At 45.0% G+C, this 25,978-nt stretch overlaps 1 protein-coding gene across 1 annotated transcript in view; it reads left to right on the top strand.

Moving 5' to 3' along the window:
- LOC137523073 (uncharacterized) overlaps positions 1-25,978 on the top strand; it is a 58,577-nt gene that overhangs the window by 8,876 nt on the left and 23,723 nt on the right. Inside the window, exons 2-3 of the mRNA XM_068243271.1 lie at positions 17,592-17,684; positions 22,901-24,231. Coding sequence (XP_068099372.1) covers positions 17,602-17,684; positions 22,901-24,231 — 1,414 coding nt within the window. The 5' untranslated portion in view covers positions 17,592-17,601. The remainder of the gene's footprint in view (positions 1-17,591; positions 17,685-22,900; positions 24,232-25,978) is intronic.

Below are 25,978 nucleotides of genomic sequence, written 5' to 3'. Positions count from 1 at the left end.
GTACACCGCTCAGCCAGACTATATACCATTGTTTACTGACACTCTGTGTACACCGCTCAGCCAGACTATATACCATTGTTTACTGACACTCTGTGTACACCGCTCAGCCAGACTATATACCATTGTTTACTGCCACTCTGATTCTGCTGGGAACAGTAGTACACCGCTCGCTCAGCCAGACTATATACCATTGTTTACTGACACTCTGTGTACACCGCTCAGCCAGACTATATACCATTGTTTACTGCCACTCTGATTCTGCTGGGAACAGTAGTACACCGCTCGCTCAGCCAGACTATATACCATTGTTTACTGACACTATATAGCAGACTATATAGCATTGTGTGTACACCGCTCAGCCAGACTATATACCATTGTTTACTGACACTCTGTGTACACCGCTCAGCCAGACTATATACCATTGTTTACTGCCACTCTGATTCTGCTGGGAACAGTAGTACACCGCTCGCTCAGCCAGACTATATACCATTGTTTACTGACACTCTGTGTACACCGCTCAGCCAGACTATATACCATTGTTTACTGCCACTCTGATTCTGCTGGGAACAGTAGTACACCGCTCGCTCAGCCAGACTATATAGCATTGTGTTTACTGCCACTCTGTGTACACCGCTCAGCCACACTATATAGCATTGCGTACTCTGCCAGTCAGTGTGTATATTGCTGGGATCAGTAATACTCCACTCACCGTCAACCACTATATGAGCTCAACATGAGTTCCCCAGAGACCTCCGCTGTGAGCAGCACTCCCAACAACAGCAACAGCCAACGCCCCACGCAAGCTATAACATCCACCCCAGCAGCCAGTGGTCAGCAGCAGCCCTCCCCGGAGGAGAACGTTGTGTCCATCAGTCCGTCGCCAGAGCGATTAATGAGGGCTGCCATTGAGGAGATGATGGGGCCTGATGTGGAGGAGGAGGTCTGGCTCAGGCCAGCATCCCAAGTTAATGTTGAGGACGATGAGGGGTCTGTGTCTGGGGATGTTGGGGTGGCAGAGGTGGTGGGTGGGTCAGACTCAGGAGAAGAGTTGTATGATGAGGATGATGATCGGGACCATCTGTATGTGCCTCAGAGTCCGACCCCGGAAAACATGTTGTATCGTGTGATTAGGTACTAAAATCTGCGTTCCCTCCCAGTAGTGTTGGGCGAACAGTGTTTGCCACTGTTCGGGTTCTGCAGAACATCACCCTGTTCGGGGTGACTATATAGCAGACTATATAGCATTGTGTTTAATGCCACTCTGTGTACACGGCTCAGCCACACTATATAGCATTGTGTTTACTTCCACTCTGTGTCTGCTGGGAACAGTAGTACACCGCTCACCCGCCACTGTATAGCATTGTGCTCTGTGTCACTGCTGACAATAGTGGTACACCGCTCACCCACCACTGTATAGCATTTCTGTACTGCCACTGTACTGCTGCCAGTCAGCGTGTACTTTAAGGATAAGTGAAATGAGGAAGAAATCCGGTGAAAGAGGGAGGGGCAAGGGAAGAGGTGTTTCCCCTGACGGTTCACGTACAGGCCACAGGGGAGCACCCAAGAAAACCCACTCAATACTGCCCATGTTGTCCAGGACAACAACCCTCACAGATCCAAAAGAACAGGACCAGATAATTACTTGGATGACCTCTCAAGCGTCCAGCAGTGGGTTAAGCAGCACCAGCACATCACGCACGAGGTCCGAGTCCTCAGCCAGTTAAAGTCTGGGCTTTCTTTGAAGACTGCACTGAGGATGTTACCATGGCGATTTGCAAGGTGTGCAAGACCCGCCTGAGCAGGGGGAAAAGTATTAACAACCTCTCCACCACCAGCATGAGCCGCCACATTCTATCCAAACATCCCACTCTGTGGGCAAACGCGGCAGGACAGGGTACCACCAGCAACACTGCCTCCCTTGGGTTCACCAGACTCACCACCAGACCCGCCTCAGCAGCAGCAGTAGCCCAGCCATTGCGTGGTTCACAACATTCACAAACATCAGACGATGCTGACACTGTCACTTTCCGGACTAGTGCTCTTGAGGTCTCCCAGTGTTCATCAAACACAACAACCAACAGCCCTTCGGTGTGCAGCGCTACGGTTGAGTTGTCTGTCTCTGAGATGTTTGAGCACAAGAGGAAATTGCCAGCAAATGACCCCCGGGCCGTGGCAGTAACAGCCAGCCAGCATAGCCAAGCTTCTGGCCTGCGAAATGCTGCCATATCGAGTGGTGGAGACAAACAGCTTCAAGGGCATGATGTCAGTGGCCATCCCACGTTACGTGGTTCCCAGCCGCTACCACTTTGCGCGCTCTGCAGTGCCTGAGTTGCATGAGCACGTGGTCAGCTAAATAACCCGAAGCTTGAAGAATGCCGTTGCCTGCAAGGTTCACCTCACCACTGACACCTGGACGAGTGCGTTCGGCCAGGGTCGATACATCTCCCTTACCGCGCACTGGGTGAACCTTGTGGAGCCTGGCAGCGATTCCTCACCTGCTACGGCGCGGGTGTTGCCCACGCCGCAAACAGCTGGATAACAACAGCAGCACCTACCTCTCTGACTCCTTCTCCTCCAACGCATCTCAAAGCTGTACCTCATCCGGAAATGCTAACCCAGCACCAGCAGCAGTAGGATCGTGGAAGCAGTGCAGCACAGCTGTTGGCATGCGTCAGCAAGCGTTGCTGAAGCTGATCTGCCTTGGGGATAAGCAGCACACAGGGGAGGAAATTTGGAGGGGAATAAAGGAACAGACGGATTTGTGGCTGGCACCGCTGGACCTGAAACCGGGCATGAAGCTAGACACCTGGCACGAACTGGCAATGTACGCAATAGAGGTGCTGGCTTGCCCGGCAGCCAGCGTTATGTCGGAACGCTGTTTCAGTGCTGCCGGAGGCATCATCACAGATCGGCGTATCCGCCTCTCCACAGAAAATGCAGACCGTCTGACTCAAATTAAAATGAATCAATCCTGGATTGGAAACGACTACGCAACACTCCTGGACCCCAACCAAGTAACATGACCGATGAACATCTGGGATGGTTTAGCGTTTCCGGTCCCTGTTTATTGAACCTCTCATCTGTATTACATTTATGACTGCATGGCGGCAAAAAGCATTGCTGCTATATCCGCACGCTTTTTGTCCTCATGCAAGGCCTGGGTTGTTGTGTCTCACAAAGCGTGGCCTTCTCCTCCTGCGCCTCCTCCTGTTCCATCACGTGTGCTGCTGCTGCTGCTGCTGCTGCTGGGTTACCGTTGCCGGTCCCTGTTTATGGAACCTCTTATCTTTATTACATTTATGACTACATGGCGGTACAAAGCATGCTATCCGCACGCTTTTTGTCCTCATGCAAGGCCTGGGTTGTTGTGTCTCACAAAGCGTGGCCTTCTCCTCCTGCGCCTCCTCCTGTTCCATCACGTGTGCTGCTGCTGCTGCTGCTGCTGCTGGGTTACCGTTGCCGGTCCCTGTTTATGGAACCTCTTATCTTTATTACATTTATGACTACATGGCGGTACAAAGCATGCTATCCGCACGCTTTTTGTCCTCATGCAAGGCCTGGGTTGTTGTGTCTCACAAAGCGTGGCCTTCTCCTCCTGCGCCTCCTCCTGTTCCATCACGTGTGCTGCTGCTGGGTTAGCGTTGCCGCGTGGTCCCTGTTTATTGAACCACTTATCTTTATTACATTTATGACTGCATGGTGGTACAAAGCATGCTATCCGCACGCTTCTTGTCCTCATGCAAGGCCTGGGTTGTTGTGTCTCAAAGCGTGGCCTTCTCCTCCTGCGCCACCCTCCTCCTGTTCCATCACGTGTGCTGCTGCTGGGTTAGCATTACCGGTCCCTTTTCCTGGAACCTCTTATATGTATTACATTTATGACTGCATGCCGACAAAAAGCATGTTACCTGTGCAAAGAAAACAGACATTTCCCGCATTTAAAAGACAGTTTTCCCTTTGAAACTTTAAAATCGATTTTCTCAAAAACTATAAGCTCTTTTTGCTAAATTTTTTTTTCCTCTTGTACCCACTCCCAAGGTGCACATACCCTGTAAATTTGGGGTATGTAGCATGTAAGGAGGCTTTACAAACCACAAAAGTTCGGGTCCCCATTGACTTCCATTATGTTCGGAGTTCGGGTCGAACACCCGAACATCGCGGCCATGTTCGGCCTGTTCGGCCCGAACCCGAACATCTAGATGTTCGCCCAACACTATTCCCCACTGCGAATCTTAAATATTTTTGGAGGTTTTCCTGGATGGGGACGTGGAGGTAGGCGTTCTCCAAATCTACTGACAGCATATAGTCCATAGGTTGAACCACTGAAATGATCGTGTTTAGTGACTCCATCTTGAACCGATCCAGATGGATATAGGTGTTCAATTCCTTTAGGTCCAAAACTCGCCTGAGATCTCCCGATTTTTTTCTGTACGAAAAAGAGTCTTGAGTAAAATCCCTTGTGTCTGTTTGCTGGAGGAACTAAGACAATTGCTTGCTTGATTAGGAGTTCTCGTAGATACTTCTCCAATATGTTTATCTTTTCTGGGCAAGAGGGTACCCTTGTAGTTTTGAAACGATCTATGAGAGGTTGCTTCTTGAATGTCCAGAAGTGGCCTGTCGTAACGGTACGAACTACCCAAGGTGATTTTATCTGCTTCCTCCACACCTGACTGAACTGTTTCAGTCTGGCACCGACAGGACCACTCTGGACAAGGAAATTGTCAAAAGGACTTCTTAGGCGTTGGCCCTGGGTGGGGGCCCTTCTGTTTGGCAAGTCTTCCTATCGATGCTTGTGTGGCTTGCCAGTTGTTTCTATTGACTCTTCCAGGTCTGTAGGATCTTGCGTTTCTGTACCTTGAGGTTTGGTACTGCTGTTGTGAGGTGTTACCTCTCTTTTTAGGCCGTCTATCCTGGGGTAACAGGCCCGACTTCCCGCCAGTAACTCTGGAAATAGCAGAGTCTAATTTCTCGCCAAATAGTGCCTTACCGTCGAACGGAATCTTGCACCATGACTGGCGGGAAGTCGGGTCCGCCGACCAAGACTTGAGCCATAACGCCCTTTTCGCTGTGACTGAGTACAGCATAGACCTTGCTGTCCCTCTTACAATGTCTATAGCAGCTTCTCCTACAAATTCTCCCGAGATCTTGAGGTCTTCTAATTTCCGAATGATAATTTCTTTATCCACATCTTCCATAATTGCTTGCTCGATGTCAGCCGTCCAGGCCTGAATAGCTTTGCCCACCGCTGTGAGTGCTATGGCGGGTTTGCATGCTCCTCCACAAGTCGTATAGATCTTTTTTAGGTCTAAGTCTTGTTTCCGGTCTAGAGAATCAATAAAGGAAATTGAGTCCTCAATAGGTAATGTGACATGCTTAGCGAGTCGGGCTACTGCCGCATCAACCACAGGTGCAGTGTCTAGGGTCTTAGTTCTTTTTTCTGGGAGCGGATACAGTTTTGCAAGTCTATTTGCTAACGGAACTTTCTTCTCCAACTTTTGCCATTCCTCTTGTATTATGGCATCTATCTAGTCCATGACCGGAAAGGCTAGCCTGGTCTTGTCTAGGTGTTTGTAGTTACTTTTCTTAGGTTTTTTCTTCTCCTCAGACTCTTCTTCTGAGTCCTCCCAGTCAAGTGCTTTGCGGACCGCTTTCACAAACGGATCCACTAGCGCAAAGTCAAATCCAATATCGATATCACTTTCGACTGATCTGGCGGCTGAAGTAGAAGGCTGATCACTTGTCGCCATTGGTTGCGCTGGGAGACTGGCTATGTAACTCTTCATAGAGTCTTGTACTGCCTTTTGAATGGCCTCTGTTATATCAATAGGCTCAGCTGGTGGTTCTTTATTTAAATCTCGAAAGCAAGAGGCGCAGACTAGCTTCCCCGGTACTACTTTCTTTCCACAGGCCCAACAGGGCTTTTCTCTGTATCTGTAAGGAGGAGACTTGGATCTGGACCTCGATCTTCTCTTAGATCTGCTGCGAGATCGCCTCTTATAGTAGTCCCTTGAAGGGAAGTGTGAATACCTCCGTGGTCTGTTTCCAGGGCTGTAAGAACAGAGAGCAATTATGAGTTTCCATAATTCATAAAAGCTAATTCAATATCACAATTATCTGTGACCCCCTTACCAAGAGAAAGAGCGCTGATCTATAAAGGGCACATGGGCATCCATATTGGCAGCAGAAATGATGCTGCAAGAAAGAAAAGAAAGACACCTGACAATAGTATCTAGGATATATTTCCCTATGGAGAGTGACCAAGACAGCCCCCAGATTGGCTCTTACCTAATGCGAGTCCTAGAGATGATAAAAAAACTCGTCCGTCAGCCATACAATCAGTCTAGGACTGAGGACGCTGAGTAGTAGGGTTTTAAATATCCCAGAAGTCGCCCGCCCCGCCCCCTACCTGACGCACAGCCGCTCCACCAATGGGAATGCCGGCAAGTGAGCTCCTCACTTCCGCTTCCGCCCTGTGGAACGCGGCTGCACGCTGCTTGGAGCGCACGCCAGGCCGACAACAGGAAATAGAACAAACCAGCCTCGCGCCACGAGCTCCGTCTCAAGGGAGCCGCTGACCAATCACAAAGGGGGACACAGAATCCGGAGAAACGGGAAAAAAAAGGGAGGAAAGATGCCCAAGCCGAAAACACTCATTTAGAGTGAGTATACATAACTTAAGGTCTGCGAATGGTTATGAGCTGCCATTGGTGGCTACTACCCACAGCATCCATGGACCCCTAAGACCAGCAGAATGGGGTCCCCACGTAGAAGCCTGTTTAAGGCTTACGAGTGGCATCGCATCAGGGGAGGTACCTGTGCGGAATAGGCTACCTGATGCAGCCGGTAAGGGGGAAAATGATAAAAAAAAGTACCTGCAGGAATCACCTGCGACGTCCTGTGAGGTGGGACAGGAAAAAAAGACATGTATGGAAGGGTGGGGCAAAACTTTATACACATGTGTCCTGTGGGGTCATTGGGCGGAGCCAATACCCGTTGTGCTGACATGGAGGCATTAGGAAAGCTGTTTACAGCTGTTTCCAACTGCCAAAAACCATGCAGCAGCTACATCACCTTCCAGCAGTAAAATGTTCACTGGAGTTCCTCTTTAAATGACAGGAAACCGGCTGCAGACTTTAGCGGTTAATAACAAAACCCTGCTCATGCTAGAAACACCAAATTTGCCAGATATGTTGAGGAGGACAGTGGGGAGAAGATAAAAACACAATTTCAAAGACCTTATTGTTTTAGAGAAAATCGATTTTTAAAGTTATGATAGGAAAATAAGTATACATTTAAATGTGGGAAATGACAGATAATGTATCAACCTATGGGTAATTCCATGGCCGTTCGACATAGTTCTGCACTTGACCTCAAAATTTGACCACATTTTTTCCCGTGATCAGTGACCCCTAAACCCCAATCCCCCCCCCCCCTCCCCCAACCAAATTTTAGCGAAAGATTCTGAAATTTGAGGTAGAATAAAGCCTCTCTCACAGTGGGACGTTGCGTTTGATGCGACGTTAAAGTCGCACAACGTGCCCCTAACGCAGCGCATGTAGGTTATGAAATTGGATGTTGTTTTGTACTACGTTATGTGTCTCTTGGTGCGCCATTTTCGTCGCATACTGATGGAATGAAAACAGCGCATGCGTTACATTTAAAAAAAAAAACATTACTGAGCATGTGCAACACACATAACGCAGCAGATTTGTTGCTAAACGCACAGCATGCAGCACTTTCTATATTGCTACACGTTACACACAACGCAACGCGTGCACTGTGAATGCCGCACAGACTTTGCATTGCTGTGCGTTAGTCTGCGTTAAAGTATTTTCTAACGTGCAACTTTAATGTCGCACTGTGAAAGAGGCCTTATGTTAAAAAATCATAGCTTCGTCAAAAATCATTGCACAGACGGCAGATTGAGCTTGTTGGAAAGTTATCTTTCTAAAGTTTAATGAAAAAACATAAAAAGTTTGGGATATGTTTTTGAGTTTTGGATATGTTAAGGCTGCTTTCACAGTGCACGTTAGTGCAGCCTGTAATACAGCCCAACTCACAGCAATGAAAAGTCAATGTGCTGTTCACAGTGCCCACGTTGCGTTACATTGTAACGCAGCACGTTTTAAAAAAGTGCTGCCTGCTGTACGCTATAAGCGTGTAAGCCGCGTTAGATTGTTTGCACATGCTCAGTGATGTTGGAGGAGGAGGTCTCCCCTCCTCCTCAGCGGCCAGCCACATGGCTAATTAATATTCACTGCACTCAGTGATGTGCAGTGTTTACTTTCTGGAGCGGCCGCTCTGTGTGGCGATTGGCCGGCGGGACCACGTGATGCGGATCACGTGGTCTCCGCATCACATTGCACAAAAAAGGCGCACCAAGAGCTGCATAATGCAGCACCACCAGGCGTTGCGTTAGGGGCACGTAATGCGACCATAACGTCCCCTAAAATGCAATGTCCTGTTGGGAAAGAAGCCTAAAGGGCACACTTAGAACTACCTTTCCTCAAAGTTTGACGTTTTTGGTCTTGCTTACTTTACGAGAAATGACTCTGTTGATAACGCAGTGCACCCTGAGACGTCGCGGTGCTGGGCGTGTCTAGGAGACTCGTGTCCCCTCCCTTCCCTTTGCTTCTCCCCCCTCTTGTTAAAAAAGGAGGGTTGCGGAACTCAAAATACAAGTATTTCCCGTAAATTTTGGAGAGGTCAACTGCAGAACTATGCACTTACCCCTATCAGTAGTGTAAATGTACATATATCAAAAGAAAGAGCAGTGAATTTCATGATGGAGTTTCCAGGTGGTCAAATTTGGTGCTTCTAGCACGCAGGGAAGGGGGGGAGGGGCTTTGCTATTGACCGCTAATCTCGGCGGCCAGTGACTTTAATGTAAAAAATGCAAACGCAATTTTTTTACTCAAAACATTTCCGTTAAATGCAAACTGCGAACAGCCCAAGTTCACCAGGAACTGTCCGTCTGCAAACTGTTCGAGCCATCTCTAATAATAATGGAGCCAATAGTATATTCTGCCAAAGGGATCGACGGTTGTTTCTCGTTCCAGACAGAAATGTGATGACTCCGACTCCTCAAACTCCTACTAAATTGTAATAAAAATAAATAAAACACATGGCCTGATCCAATTCCTTTTGTTGCCTATATTTTCTCTGAGGTGAATTTTGCATCTTATCAATAAATCACCTAGAATTTCACAATTGCAGCCACACGTCATTACAATTTCAAAATTCAATTGATTTGGCATAATCCATTCATAATTTTACATAATTGCATGTCTTTAGCGGTTAATAGCAAATCCCCCATGCTTGCTATTGTCGCCACCTTGTAGTTTTTGAGAAAATCGAATTTTAAAGTTCAAAGGAAAAATATTTTTTCAAACTCGGTAAAATGACATTTTGCTGTGGTACAGGGAACCTAAAGTGAGACAAAGGACCCCAGTTTAACTTATTTGTGGCATCTTCCAGCCACCTCTAGTCATCCTGGTCCTTCACTGTCATTCTGGTCTTCTCCCTTCAGCAGCTGTGCCCGTCCGAAATCTGGCCAACTTAGCCAGTCGCGGGCTATTGTGCATGCGTGGCCATGCGCCTCCTTGATTGGTCTCCCTAGCCCGGGAGCATTCAGTACATGGGCAATTGCAATATACAAAAAAGTGGGGACCTTACTGTCACTTTAGGTTTTTTTTTCCAAGTGTTCCATCGCAAAATGTCATTTTACCAAATAAAAAAAAATAAAAACATTTTTCCTTTGAATATTTAAAATCGATTTTCTGAAAAACTACAAGGTCTTTTTGGAAAAATGTTTTTGACTTGTTCCCGCTATTCCCCTTAACCTACGTAGCAATTTTGGTGATGATAGCATGTTGTTGGAGGCATTGCTAATAAACGCTAAATTCTGCGTAATATTACGCAAAAAAAATTGTAAAATAATGGATCCTGATTGCAAATGAAATTGATTACGATTTTTTACCGAAATTTCACATTACCATTTTGGAAATGAAGATGCTGAATTATGATTGTGCGAAATGTGTGTTCAACACTAGCAGGAACAAGCAGCTCCCCCCCCCCCCCAGTAGTCACCTGCTCACAAACACAGTGGTGATGAAATTTGTGCCCCCCCCCCACCCCCTCCTCCAGCTCAGAGGCTGAAAGCCCCCAACTATACATTATAACATTTTGGTCACATGTAGCTATTACAGGATATGTTTGTGATGAAGGTGTAGGCAGAAATAGACAGAAACAATGTCATTCTATGAAGTTAGGCTGCAGTAGAACTTGGGCAGCCTGCTGCTGGATGGGTGTGCCCAGATCTGCTGGTGAGATCAGGAGGAGGAGATCCAGGAAGTTATCTACTCGAGATTTAGAACTTAAACAGTCTCAGCCGCACACTACAGAAAAAGTGCTCCCTTGGGGTAAGTAATGTGTATCATAGGGATACACTATACTGTACTGTAACCTGCAGTAACCCTTTCCTAGCCCGGGAATAGTTTACTCAATCCTCTTGCAGCTCTGAACACTGTAAACATGGAAATGAGTCCAACTCAGGTGACCCATGGACCTGCAACTTACGTTCTACTGACCTTTCCATCGTAATGCAGGAAGTGTTATGTCATATTATTATATTATGACTCTGTGATGGGCCTCATGGCCGGTGCAGCTGCTGTGTTTTTGTTTGGGATCCTGGAGCTAGCTTTGACTGGGCCCAACTGCTGAGCTTAACAAGCTGCACCAATTTGCATTACATCTGCATAAAATCAGCTTCAGCTTAGAATTACAGCAAAGTCCACGTTTTCTGGGAACTCAGGCAACTGTAAGTCTAAACTAACCGGCATGCCTGTGGGGATATCAGGGACTCTGTTTGGGGGGGGGGGTTAGGGGGTGTTTTCTGGCATTAAAATACTCACCGAGTCCCCCACGACATCTGGTAGCCTTCCTGTAGCTCCTAGAGGGCCACTAGTGGCATCCGGCGTCAGTGCACGGCTCCCGGGGTGTCACGTGACCAAGTGCGGGTCAGGTAACATGCCGGCTTGCGTGGAGGATATAGGCAATCCACTAGGATCAACATGACGGCTACAAGACATCCCTGGAGGCTCGGTGAGTATACAGTGGGATGTGAAAGTTTGGGCAAGCCTGTTAATCGTCATGATTTTCCTGTATAAATCGTTGGTTGTTATGATAAAAAATGTCAGTTAAATATATCATATAGGAGACCCACACAGTGATATTTGAGAAGTGAAATGACGTTTATTGGATTTACAGAAAGTGTGCAATAATTGTTTAAGGAATATTAGGCAAGTGCATACATTTGAGCACCACCAAAAAAGAAATGAAATCAATATTTAGTAGATCCTCCTTTTGCAGAAATGACAGCCTCTAAACGCTTTCTGTAGATTCCAATGAGAGTCTGGATTTTGGTTGAAGGTATTTTGGACCAATCCTCTTTACAAAACATCTCTACAGGGTGAGCCATTTATATGGATACACCTTAATAAAATGGGAATGGTTGGTGATATTAACTTCCTGTTTGTGGCACATTAGTATATGTGAGGGGGGAAACTTTTCAAGATGGGTGGTGACCATGGCGGCCATTTTGAAGTTGTCCTTTTTGAATTCAACTTTTGTTTTTTTTAATAGGAAGAGGGTCATGTGACACGTCAAACGTATTGGGAATTTCACAAGAAAAACAATGGTGTGCTTGGTTTTAACGTAACTTTATTCTTTCATGAGTTATTTACAAGTTTCTGACCACTTACAAAATGTGTTCAATGTGCTGCCCATTGTGTTGTATTGTCAATGCAACTCTCTTCTCCCACTCTTCACACACTGAAAGCAACACCGCAGGAGAAATGGCCCCCAAGGCCTCCCGTTCTGACCCCCTTAGACTTTAATCTTTGGGGTCATCTGAAGGCAATTGTCTATGCTGTGAAGATATGAGAGATGCAGCACCTGAAAATACGGATGCTGGAAGCCTGTGCTAGCGTTTCTCCTGCGGTGTTGCTATCAGTGTGTGAAGAGTGGGAGAAGAGAGTTGCATTGACAATCCAATACAATGGGCAGCACATTGAACACATTTTGTAAGTGGTCAGAAACTTGTAAATAACTCATCTATATATATAAAATCGGATGTATGTGTGTGTGTGTGTGTGTGTGTGTGTGTGTGTGTGTATGTGTGTGTGTGTGTATGTGCCGCGATCACTCGAAAACCCCTTGACCGATTTGAACGAAACTTGGTATACAGGTTCCTTACTACCTGGGATGATAGGTTCTGGGGGTCTCGCGGCCCCCCTGCCCACCTGGGCGGAGCTACAAACAGCAAATCAGATTCCACCCATTCAAGTCAATGGAAAAAATGTAAAAGGCTGCCATTCTCACAGTAATCAAGCCACAGTCCCCACACTTGGCACAGTTGGTCACTTGGTGACCGAGGTTACAAATCCAGGAAAAGCGGGTGGAGCATAAAACAGCCAATCAAAATTCAGCCATTCCTTTTAAATGGGAAAAAATGCAGCCATTCTTACACTGTTAATCGCAGGGTTCTCAAACTTGCCACACTTCGCCACTGGGTGAATAAGATTAAGATTTTGGAAAGTGGGTGGAGCCTACAACAGCCAATCAAAATTCACCTATTGCGTTTAAAGGGGAATATTTAAACTGCTGCCATTCTTACACTGTTTATGGCAGAGGCTTCAGACTTGCTGCAGTCAGTCATTAGGTGACTGGGGTCCAAATTCACTAAAGGGGCGGGGCCACAAACAGCCAATCAGATTTCTTTGCTGGATAAACTGCTTCCATTCACACAATTTTGATGCCAGGAACCTGAAAGCTCACAAAATTGGTCATTGAGTGACTGTGTGACAAGGTTACACAAAGTGGGTGGAGCCAAAACCACATTTTACTGGGAAAATATAAACTGCAGCCATTCTTACACTGTTAATGGCAGGGTTGTCAAACTTTGCACAGTTGGTCATTGAGTGAATGTGATTAAGATTTTGGGAAGTGGGTAGAGCCTACAACAGCCAATCAAAATTCAACTTTTGATTGTCAAAGGGAATATTTAAACTGCAACCATTCTTATACTGTTAATAGCAGATGCCTCAAACCTGGTACAGCTGGGCACTGGGTGACTGGGGTTCAAATTCAGAAAGGGGCGGAGCCACAAACAGCCAATCAGATATACAAAGTATTGATACCAAGGATCCCAAAGCTGATAAACTTGGTAATTGAGTGACTATATGTCAAGGTTACAAAAAGTGGGCGGTGCCAGAAACTTAATTTTTTACATGGCAGGGTTCCCAAACTTGATACAATTGGCCACTGGGTGCCTGGGATTATTATTCAGAAATGTGGGTGGAGCCTACAACAGCCAATCAAAATTCAGCTATTGATTTTCATGGGGAATATTTACATTGCTACCATTCTTACACTGTTAATGGCAGAGGCCTCAAACCTGATACAGTCAGTAATTGGGTGACTGGGGACCAAATTCACTAAAGGCGGTGGAGCCACAAACAGCCAATCAGATTTGTTAGATTGATTTCAGCCATTCTGTTATTGGCAGGGTTCTCAAACTTGACACAGTTGGCCACTGGGTGACTAGGATTAATATTTAGGAAAGTGGGTGGAGTGTACAGCAGCCAATCAAAATTCATCTTTTGATTTTCAAGGGGAATATTTACATTGCTGCCATTCTTGCACTGTTAATGGCACAGATTATTATACAGAAAAGTGGGTGGAGCCTAAAAAAAACAATCAAAATTCACCTGTTGATTTTCAAAGGGAATATTAAAATTGCTGCCATTCTTGCACTGTTAATGGCACAAGCCTCAAACCTGGTACAGTTGATCATTGGGTCACTGGGGTTCAAATTCAGAAAAGGGGATAGAGGAGGCATGGGCAAACTTGGCCCTCCAGCTGTTGAGGAACTACAAGTCCCACAATGCATTGCAGGAGTCTGACAGCCACAGTCATGACTCATAAAGGCAAATGCATTGTGGGATTTGTAGTTCCTTAACAGCTGGAGGGCCAAGTTTGCCCATGCCTGTGATAGAGCCACAAACAGCCAATCAGATGTTTCATTTCACTGGGAAAATACAAATTATTGATGCCAAGGACCCAAAGCTCACAAACATGGTCATTGAGTGACTGTGTGTCCAGTTTACAAAAAGTGGGCGGAGCCAAAAACAAATTTCAATGGGAAAATGTAAACTGCAGCCCTTCTTCACTGTTAATGGCAGGGATCTCAAACTTTGCCAAGATGGTCACTGGGTGACTGAGATTAATATTCAGGGAAGTGGGTGGAGCCTATAATAGCCAAAATAGCCAAAATAGTCACAATTCACCTGTTGATTTTCAAAAGGAATATTTAAATTGCTGCCATTTTTACACTGGTATTAGCAGATCAGAGCAGTTTCTAGGCTAAATTTCACCCAGGGCGAGGGTGTAAAAATCGCCCCCCACCCCACCCCCATGGAGCCAGGCATAGGTGCCCGCAGTACAGGTTGAACAGGTTAGCTACGTAGGTGCCTCCAGTATAGGGTAGCCTGCATAGTTGCCCCCAGTGTAGGTTAGATAGGTAGGTGCCTGCTTTATAGGTTATCTACGTTGGTGCCTCCAGTATAGGGTAGCCCGTATAGTTGCCACCAGTGTGGGTTAGATAGGTAGGTGCCCCCAGTATAGTTTAGATAGGTAGGTGCCCGCAGTATAGGTTAGATAGGTAGGTTCCCGCAGTATAGGTTCGATAGGTAGGTTCCCCCAGTATGGGTTAGATCGGTAGGTTCCCCCAGTATAGGTTCAATAGGTAGGTTCCCCCAGTATAGGTTAGATAGGTAGGTCCCCCCAGTATGGGTTAGATAGGTAGGTTCCTGCAGTTTAGGATAGTTAGGTAGGTTCCCGCAGTATAGCTTGGCTAGGTAGGTTCCCGCAGTATAGGTTAGTTAGGTAGGTTCCCGCAGTATAGGTTAGTTAGGTAAGTTCCCGCAGTATAGGATAGTTAGGTAGGTTCCTACAGTATAGCTTGGCTAGGTAGGTTCTCGCAGTATAGGTTAGTTAGGTAGGTTCCCGCAGTATAGGTTAGTTAGGTAGGTTCCCGCAGTATAGGTTAGTTAGGTAGGTTCCCGCAGTATAGGATAGTTAGGTAGGTTCCTACAGTATAGCTTGGCTAGGTAGGTTCCCGCAGTATAGGTTAGTTAGGTAGGTTCCCGCAGTATAGGTTAGTTAGGTAGGTTCCCGCAGTATAGGTTAGTTAGGTAGGTTCCCGCAGTATAGGTTAGTTAGGTAGGTTCCCGCAGTATAGGTTAGTTAGGTAGGTAGGTTCCTGCAGTGTAGGATAAATAGGTAGGTTCCTGCAGTTTAGGTTAGTTAGGTAGGTTCCCACAGTTTAGGTTAGTTGGTATGGGCGGTATGAGTTGGGCGCAGGAGCGGGGGGAGCGAACATAATAGTAATAACTCACCTGCTTCCGCCGAACCCGCGCTGCTTCAATGTCCTTCCTTTCCCGGCATCTATCTCATTAGTCACAGTGCTTCCTGTGATGACATGCGGTATGTCATCACAGGGGGCGCTGTTACCAGGCGACGGACGCCGGGAGAGGAAAGATATTGAAACTGCGGGGAACGGATGAAGAAGGTGAGTTATAACTATTATGTCCGTTCCCCCGCTCCGGCGCCCCCCCTCCTGCCGCACAATAAAGCACCCCGGGCGATTGCACGTATCACACACCCATAGAAACGGGGCTGTAGCAGATGCCTCAAACCTGCTATAGTTGGTCATTGGGTGACTGGGGTTCAAATGTTGGAGAGGAGTGCAGCCACAGACAGCCAATCTGATTTGTTTAATTTCTATGGGAATATACAAATTATTGATGCCAAAGACCCCGAAGTTCACAAACTTGGTCATTGAGTGTTCGTGCATTAGGGTTAGAAAAAGTGGGCGGAGCCAAAACCGGTCAAATACATACACAGGCAGTTCCACGTCATTAGTGGGTGGAGACAAATGCAAATTTCACTGGGAAAATGTAAACTGCAGCCATACTTACACTGTTAATGGTAGGGTTCTCAAACTTTGCACAGTTGGTCACTGGGTGACTGGGTTAAATATTCAGAAAAGTGGGTGGAGCCTACAAAAGTGAATCAAACTTCACCTATTGCTTCTCAAGGGGAATATTTAATTGCTGCCATTCTTGCACTGTTAATGGCACAGGCCTCAAACCTGCTACAGTTGGTCATTGGGTGACTGGGGTTCAAATTCAGAAAAGGGGTGGAGCCACAAACAGCCAATCAGATTTTTTTCATTTCAATGCAAATTATTGTTTCCAAAGACCGCAAAGCTCACAAACTTGGTCATTGAGTAATTGTGTGTTAGGGTTAGAAAAAGTGGGCGGAGCCAACACTAGCCAAATACATACCCGGGCAACGCCGGGCAATCAGCTAGTGAAAGAATAAAGTTACATTAAAACCAAGCACACCATTGTTTTTCTTGTGAAATTCCCAATAAGTTTGATGTGTCACATGCCCACGTGTACCCGCCCACCCAGCCGGCCCCCTGGCCCGTCCTGCTCCTGTCCCAGGCTGTCTCAGCGGCACATGCACAGTAGCGCAAACACAGGGACACACACACAGGGACAGGGCGCAGAGACACAGGGGTTTTATTATTTAGGATTCCATTTTAAAAGTTCTGATTTAAGGGATTTCATTAACACAGGGTGAGTTATTCAAATATAAACCTTGAGGATGCTTAGCTACTTATACTCCGATGTATTTCATGGATTTTTCATTCCAGATGTAATTGACATTATTTTTCAAATGTTTTTCTAGTTTCAGGGACAAATGAACTATACAGTTCCAGACCACATACAGTTCCGTAATTTAGACAAGACACAGAAAATGTATATTGCGCTTTTCTCCTGTGAACTCAAAGCGCCAGAGCTGCAGCCACTTAAAGCGTACCTGTAAGGAAAAAAAGTTCCCCCATGGGGTACTCACCTCGGCAGGGGGAAGCCTTTGGATCCAAAAGAGGCTTTCCCCATCCTCCTCCGTCCCTCCGTTCAAGCTCTGGGACCCCAAAAAAGAGCTTGTTGAAGCATGTTGGTAGCTTGTGCAATCTTTGTCGGACTTAGGTCCGGGGCTTGCTTGCTCTTGTTCTATTAGGTTAGCCAATAACTGGAAAAAAATTGCCCACAAACATATTCAAGCTTCTCTTTTTTTCCTCTCTCTCGCTTTCTCTGAAGGGGCGTTGTAAGCATGCTCTTCCTCTTTTTTGTCTTTTTTTTCCTCGTCTTCTCCACCTTTTCTCACTATCTTTTCTTCTCTAATAGCTCACTCTTTTCATTGGCTGACTGACTCTCATTTCTGTCTTGCTCTTTCCCTCCTCCTATCTCTTTTCAAGCAAACCATGATGTGAATTCAAGGTCCAGCTCTAAGAGCTAGTAGATGAAGCCTATTACCCTTGCTGGGCCAAGATAGGTCTACAATTCCACTGAGAGTTTGCGAAGGGAAAAAAAGAAAGAAAAAAAGGCAAATATTTAAAAATTGAAAAGAGGGAATTGTTTTTTCATTAATACTAAATTAACCAAATTTCTATTTCAAAACAGGGCAGTCAAGATGGCGGAGGGAGACCCCGATGTGCCACTATCCGTTCCGGAGACGCAGGCAGCAAAGACAGACAGCAAATCGGATTGCAAGAGGTAATGATTGTTGTTATTTTACAGATTAAAGGTTTCATCGATCTAAAATGAATATAATTATTATTATTTAGTATTTATATAGCGCCAACATCTTATGCAGCGCTGTACAGTATATATATTGTCTTGTCACTAACTGTCCCTCAAAGGAGCTCACAATCTAGTCCCTACCATTGTCATATGTCTATGTATATATTGTAGTCTAGGGCCAATTTTAGGGGGGAGCCAATTAACTTATCTGTATGTTTTTGGGGTGTGGAAGGAAACCGGAGTGCCCGGAGTAAACCCACGCAGACACGGGAAGAACATACAAACTCCTTGCAGATGTTGACCTGGCTGGGATTTGAACCAGGGACCCAGCGCTGTAAGGCAAGAGCGCTAACCCCTATGCCATATGCCACACTAGGCGTTATCATGAACATCTGAGGAACAAAGCTCAGCTCTATGATTTTTCAGTTTTAAATTTCAGTTTTTGAAATCATAGAAAGAGGTTAGAATCATTTCTGTAACTGAAACTACAAAACAGTGTTCTCACAATTCCTGTTTGAGTAACGTTAACCACATCAAATGGGGAGGGGGAACTACACATATCATGAAGAGTCTAACTTTAGGTCAGTTTTACACTTGCAGCGTGCATTGTGGTACGTTGCCCCCACCCCCGCTGAATAACACCGCAACGCACAAAATATCAAACATAGGACCCTGCGACAGAGTGCACCAATGGGGTCATATGCATAGTGGTTTGTAGTTTGCCGGGTACTTTATGAGTGCACGTTTTTGCAATTTTTTTGTGGACGTTTTTATGCAAATTATCAGATTGGTGCATACCAATGAAATTTACATGAAAATGTATCTAGTTAACTTCAAAATCAGACATTACATTGACTTGTATTAACCAAAAATCACACACACAAAAAGAAGACCTGCCACGTGATTTTAAAGTGTACCAGAAGGGGAAAAATGTCTAACGGGTCCTCAGCTCAGTAGAGGGAAGCCTCTGGATAACACAGAGGTTTCCCCCCCTCCCCCTCGGCTCCATCCATCCAGCAATGGGCCCCCAAAACTCTTGGACAAGGGCTTCTCAAAGATTGGGCGTGGCAGCACTGTGCAGGCGCAGGATGACTTCTGCCTACGCAGCCGCACGGAGCCGATTGGGCTTGGTATTGTCCGCCAAGCCTGAGCTGCTGTTACTTCACAAGTGACGGGATCCTGCGCCTGCTCACTATGGCCATGCTTGTTCATGGAATTGCCACCAAAGCAGATTACAGAATCCACAGACTTCTGATTTCTGTTTCTGTTTTCCAATTTCTGAGTTTTCCTGGGAGTCCTTCTTTGGTTGTTTTTTTGCATTCTCTGATTGGCCAAATACTTCCGAGTAGACTCTGCATTCTCTGATTGGCCAAATACTTCCGAGTAGACTCTGCATTCTCTGATTGGCCAAATACTTCCGAGTAGACTCTGCATTCTCTGATTGGTCCAATGCTTCCGAGTAGACTCTGCATTCTCTGATTGGTCCAATGCTTCCGAGTAGACTCTGCATTCTCTGATTGGTCTAATGCTTCCGAGTAGACTCTGCATTCTCTGATTGGTCCAATGCTTCCGAGTAGACTCTGCATTCTCTGATTGGTCCGATGCTTCCGAGTAGACTCTGCATTCTCTGATTGGTCTAATGCTTCCGAGTAGACTCTGCATTCTCTGATTGGTCCAATGCTTCCGAGTAGACTCTGCATTCTCTGATTGGTCCAATGCTTCCGAGTAGACACTGCATTCTCTGATTGGTCCAATGCTTCCGAGTAGACTCTGCATTCTCTGATTGGTCCAATGCTTCAGAGTAGACTCTGCATTCTCTGATTGGCAAATACTTCCGAGTAGACTCTGCACTCTCTGATTGGTCCAATGCTTCCGAGTAGACTCTGCATTCTCTGATTGGTCCAATGCTTCCGAGTTCTGCAACTAGGCTAAAATTACCGAGTTGCGGTATTTCCACAGAAATCAGATTTACAATATCTTGTTTTCCATTTTCCAGGGAGTCCTTTTTGTGGGGGGGAGGGTTATTTTTTTTGCATTGCCTGATTGGTCAATTAGTTCCGAGTTGTATCCTCTGATTGGTCCAATGCTTCAGAGCTTTGTGATTGAGCTAAAATGACCAAGTTGCAGTAATACAGTATTTACAAGGAAATCCAATTTCCATTTTCCCAGTTCCGATCAGAAGCGTGGAAATTTCCATTCTGTGAAATCCGTATGAGCATCCCTACAGAGATTTGCAAAATGCAAAAACAAAAAAAAAGCAGAAAAAGGCAGAAAACATGTGATGTCATTGAAATACATGAGCTGGGCAATGCAAAAAGTACACGCAAATTCAAAGACGTGTGACCGGCCTCTGACAGTACCCTCATTCATGCTAGTAGTGACTGGCTTGGTTGGCCAGTAGGGTTGATCTAGTAGTCCTCGAGTTTATAGTTCATTCCTAAGAAATCAACATCATGAAGATATTTGGAGGTGATGACATGCCCTGCGCGTTGTGTTCTTTCAAGTAACGTGAAAATCATTTCAGTACATTAAAAACAGATTGTCCCATACACCATGTAGTCAGTCAGAGGATTTATAATGAACTAGTAGACCTAAGCCCATTAATATAACAGGCTCTAGGTCCGTGTGGCAACCGCCCTCCCACCCCTGTGACCGCCGCCGCATAGTCAGCACGCATATGCGCACACGGTCGCATGGCCCCCTGCCCCAATGGCTGTCCGTGCTGCACATGCACAGTAGCGCAAACACACAGACACAGGGACAGGGGACGCAGCGACACTTATACATATTATTAAATAGGACGTGAAAAGAAACCATGACTGTACACGGGCATTAAGCCAAGACATTCAAAGTCGGTTAACGAGTTAGTATCAAGCCTTGATGTGGGTCATAAAAGGGAAACTTTTCCGCTAGCTACAAAACCTGTGGCCTTGTAAAACTTCCTTGTGTAACCACAATTCAAACATAGGCCTCAATTCACTAAGCTTTATCAAACACTTTATCAAACGTTTGATAATTTTCCTCATGGGTAAAATCTAATTTTGAATTCACTAAGGTGTTATAGATTTATTGATCATTTCATCGATAAAACATTCGATAAATCTATAACACCTTAGTGAATTCAAAATTAGATTTTACCCATGAGGAAAATTATCAAACGTTTGATAAAGTGCTTCATAGAGCTTAGTGAATTGAGGCCATAGAAGACAGTCTTATGTGCGGGACTAGATAAGCCAAGATGTTGCCGGGAGTATAATGTCAGAAGGTCCGGGGATGACCACTTCTTCGCTATTCCTTATCTCTGTGCAGTTATATCCTGGGCACAGAAATACAAACTATTTATTATATTATTTCACTTTCTACTGCAGAATGATCCTATAATACAGGAGAACACCTGGCTAATTTAAAAACCGTAAAAACCAAGAAACCGTAACCAAGAATTGAACTTCATCCCAATCAGTAGCTGATACCCCCTTTTACATGAGAAATCTATTCCTTTTCACTAATAGATCATCAGGGGGCGCTGTATGGGTGACATTGTGGTGAAACCCCTCCCACAGTGTGATGTCAGCACCATGGTTCTGACATCAAACTGTGGAAGCTTTGTTGAATTGTGGGAAATAACAGCTGTTTCAAACTGCCAAAAAAGCAAGCAGCAGCTATGTCCAGTGACATCACCTGCCAGCAGTAAAAATTTCACCATGTGATAAATGTCAGAATGTAAGTCAGGGAGAGGAAAGATTTCAGAATGGGCAAACGCTGATTATTTATACATAATTATTGTACAAAATGTAGCACTTTTTTATTACATTATTTTGACTGGCGTTCCTCTTTAATATCATACTATTATTATTGATTAAAATAGCGCCGTCATGTTCCGTGGCGCTGTACAGACTAAAAACTAACGTAAGTAAAGGAATAGACATGGTACATAATACGGAGTTGTTAGACAACATTAATGTCACAGTGACTAATAATACGTGCCTAACAAAACACACAGCGAATGACAAGAAACAAAAGGGAGAGAACTCTGCCCTTGCAAGCTTATAGTCTAAAGGAATAGGGAGGAGATAAGAGGTAAGGCCATGCCTAGACTGTATATCTGGGGTGAGGAGTTCAAGCATACCTGCTCCAAGGTGAATCTACCCAAGGTAAGCACAGAAGCATGTTACATAGAGGAAGAGGCAGGCTTACTATGATGTTCCTGCCTATAACTCTCTCATTACCTTCTTTTCCACGCCCTATTCTCTCCTCTTAAGGGGAGGGTGATAGGAGGGAACATCATGGCAAGCCCGCCTCCTCCTGTCGGAAATTTTGACTTTTGACATTTTTCAAAGAGTGATTGTGGAGACCGGGAGGGAATGAGGAGAGGAAAAGAGAGTACACATAGCTATTTGGATCTAATATTAACATACCTCTGTAGCTTTGTCTCAGGTCAGGTATGCTTTAAATCCCATTCAACAAGAAGCAGAGAATGGTCAAAATAGGGAATGGCCTTATGCTAGATTGCTTGTCTGAAAAGATTTTGAGGGTATACCCAGATAGCTCATGGTGATCCAGAACTATTAGGAAAGTATAATGGGCTAATAGAGACCAAAATGCCCTCCTACTAAAGCAAAGCTGAGTATAATTGAGGGTTGGAGGATGATGGGAGGGTTAGACATGGGGAGGAAATTCTAAAGGAGGAATGAGGCATGTGAGAAGTCTTGTATATGCGAATGTAAGGCGGTAAATCTATTGGAGGACAGAAGAAGATTGTATGCAGAGTCGAGGTTACAGTTGGGTTGGTAGCATGATATAATAAAGGTAAGTGGGAGTCAATGTAAAAGGATCAGTGCTGGGTAGTGGTAGCAGACTAAGATGAAACAGACATGAGAAGGTTCTTGCAGTACCTTGGTGGTTTGTGACTATTGGTCTGTAAGGTTAAATTGCTATCCAGCAAGCCACTCAGCTGCCCATGACCTGTACTCCTCTTCCTGGTCATTTACATTAGACGTTTTAATCAGAGCACGATGTAATGGACTTTCTTAGGAGTGTGATTTCTATTGCATGGCATGACTAGAAGTTATTCTGTACAATTAAATGGTTGATAATTTACATGGAAATAATTTGATCTGGAAAGTTTAGCTCTACGTTTTAAGGATCTGATTGTGTCATCTCTTCATGTTCCTCTTCCTATATCTTCACAGGAATCAGGTACTACCCTTAAGTACAGAAGAAACCTCACATATTTCTGTGGGTGGGACTCAAAGTGATAAGACAGCTATGATTATGAACCCTAGTAATGTTATGGACAACCTATCCATACGGGATAAAAACAAGGAGAAAACATGTGAGCTTCCAGACCAAGATAATGTCCTTGGACCTTCCACAACTAAAGAAGAGCTCAAAACACACAATACTGGACATGTCTTTATAGCCGATGAGATGAAAAACAATACCAGTAATATGAATGGCAATGTCTTATGTGGGAAAGATGTGAAACCTGCTTTGACTAAGAACTATAGAAAGCTTACAGGTGACATCAAAAGTGAAAAACAAAGCTGTGATTTTCAGAATGAGAGCAGCATAACAAAAGCTTGTAATACTCGAGAACAAGATACACTTCAACGTGACTCTGCAGATATTGGATTGAAAGGCATGGCTCTGTTAACTTCTGAGTCAGAGAAAAACTTAGCAAATACTGGACTGGGCAATTGCACCGATGTACGTTCTCATCTTGACATCAAAGTTCACCCAGGTGGACCTGATAAAATGAGTCCTTCAATGGACATTGAGCTTTACAGTGATACCAGCAGTGGGAGTGGAGCAGATGAGAATACTTCAAGTGAGAATAAAAGAGACATCAGCTCGTTGCTGACCGTAAGGCCAGTAGACAACCAGCCTCATACCAATGCCACCGGAGCGAGTAAAGAAATTGATGAGTCGGGCATCAAGCCCTTGATGGACACAGACCTTATACAGGATGGCAAATTACTCAGTGAAGCTTCTAACACCAGAACCAATACATTCTCATACGTTGATGAAGATGCCCCAATGTCTATAGACCAAGAAGTGGACAATCTTACTTCCAAAGATTGCATTTCTTTGCTTGGAAGTGAGACTCATAACCTCATAAAGAAGAGAGGAAGGAGGTGCAAAAGAGTCAAGAAACCAAAACAAAGAAGGGAAGAGTCCCACACTATAGCTGCTCAGATCAACAGACGAGCTGAAAGCGAAGTCTCAAGAAAACACAGGTTTAAAATTTTGGTTGAAAAGCTTCCTCAAAGAGAATGCACTCCCAAAGGAAGGAAACATAGAAATCCTGACCAATCCATCAAGATAAGAAAACCCCCAAATGTAGTAGGAGTATTTAAAGTATTCAGGTTGAAGGTCATAAAGGGTATGAAAAGATTGGGTAAAACCATCGGTGAAGGTTCCAAGACAGAGAGACGTGAGGATGTAGGAATGACAAGTTCGGGCCAATCCGACAACAGTGGCAGAGGCCAGAGGGGGAAGAAAAAGAAGAGCAAGCATTGCTGTAAGTGTAATAATTCATAAAAATACACAGTTCTCTTTCTCAGGTTTATTTGTATCTGTATTGAACATTTTAGGACGTGGTGGGTTCTTTTCTAAGCCCCTAGCTTACTTCTGTGTACTCTACACAGATTGTGGTATTTCAAAGTAAATTCAGGAAGCCGTTTTTTACCAGTAATGATCAGAAGATCTTCCTGTAGTTGCTGTATCCGCAGAGAAGGTACTTCCTATTAATGCAATAGATGTTTCCTGATCGCGTACCACAATCACTGAACAATACCCACCAATTCCTGTGAAAAGTTATGGCAGAGAATAGTCATGTAAAAGGGGACTTTTTCACAGGGGATATAATTTGGTATGCATGTCATGTGTAAATCACAATGTCAAAGGTGCAAAGGGGACTGACACAAATCTGGTGCATAAACAGGCGCAGGGGTGGAGCAGTGGCTCCGAGGAACCAATCAGAATGCTTGATCTTGACAACTGCTCTATTGTTTTACCAATGTTCCTTGCACTAGTTTTGATAAATTCTATAGGAATACAGCAAACGCTGAATAAGCAATCTACAGTGAGACAAAAGAAGTTAGTTATTTACCCTGGAAATATGTAAAGTGCATAAACATTATTCAGTATAGGCATAGTAATGGTCAGATGAGGAAATGTATACAGGTAGTCCCCAGTTAACCAATAAGATAGGGACATTGTGCCATCTCTGTCCCCTGTACCGCCTCTGTCCCTTCCCTCGTGCCTCCAGTGTCCCCTTCTATGTTGCACCTCTGCCTCTACTGAGTCTCTCTGTACCCCTCTGCCCCCTGTGTCTAGTCTGTGCCCCTCCCCCATGCCTCCAGTGACAACCTCTGTGTGGCACCTCTGCCTCTACTGTGTCCCTCTGTACCCCCTCTGCCCCCTGTACCACATCTGTGACCCTCCTTCTCCCCCGTGCCTCCAGTGACCCCCTCTGTGTGCCACATCTGCCTCTAGTGTCCCTCTGTACCCATTTGTACCCCTTTGTGCCTCCTTCTGTCCCAGTGATGATTTTATTGGGCTAATTTCACAGAACTCGCGATATGGTATTGCAATATTTAGTACCGCAGCAAAATGTAATTTTACCAAGTTTAAAAAAACATTTTTCTTTGAATTTGAATTTGTTTGAAAATCGATTTTCTCAAAAATTTCAAGGCCTTCTTTTTCTAAAATGTTTTGACTTGTTCCCACTGAATCGAGCATTTTCGGACTGTTCGTATCGTCGTGTCTTTCGAAAGTCAGGTGTTGTAAGCTGGGGACTACCTGTAACACAAAAATTCAGTAAAAACCTTAAATAGAAAAACATTTTTGTATACTCAGAGAATATATGAATAGCATAGTCATGTGCAGAAAATTGCTAAGGTATCAAAGTTTCACACAAAATAAAAATGAAACAATTGAATGACTACCGGTAATGGCTGTACATACAGAGAAGCTGCTGACATAGGCCTTGATTCATTAACCCTTCTGGGACCGGAGGCCTAACCCCCCTTAAAGAGAACCCGAGGTGGGTTTGAAGAATATTATCTGCATACAGAGGCTGGATCTGCCTATACAGCCCAGCCTCTGTTGCTATCCCAAACCCCCCTAAGGTCCCCCTGCACTCTGCAATCCCTCATAAATCACAGCCACGCTGCTGACAAACAGCTTGTCAGAGCTGGCTGTGTTTATCTCTATAGTGTCAGTCTGCTGCTCTTCCCGCCTCCTGCAGAACTCCAGTCCCCGCC

This window comes from Hyperolius riggenbachi, chromosome 6 (assembly GCF_040937935.1).
Source record: "Hyperolius riggenbachi isolate aHypRig1 chromosome 6, aHypRig1.pri, whole genome shotgun sequence".
Taxonomy (NCBI): domain Eukaryota; kingdom Metazoa; phylum Chordata; class Amphibia; order Anura; family Hyperoliidae; genus Hyperolius; species Hyperolius riggenbachi.
This window is presented reverse-complemented; position numbering and strand designations above follow the sequence as displayed.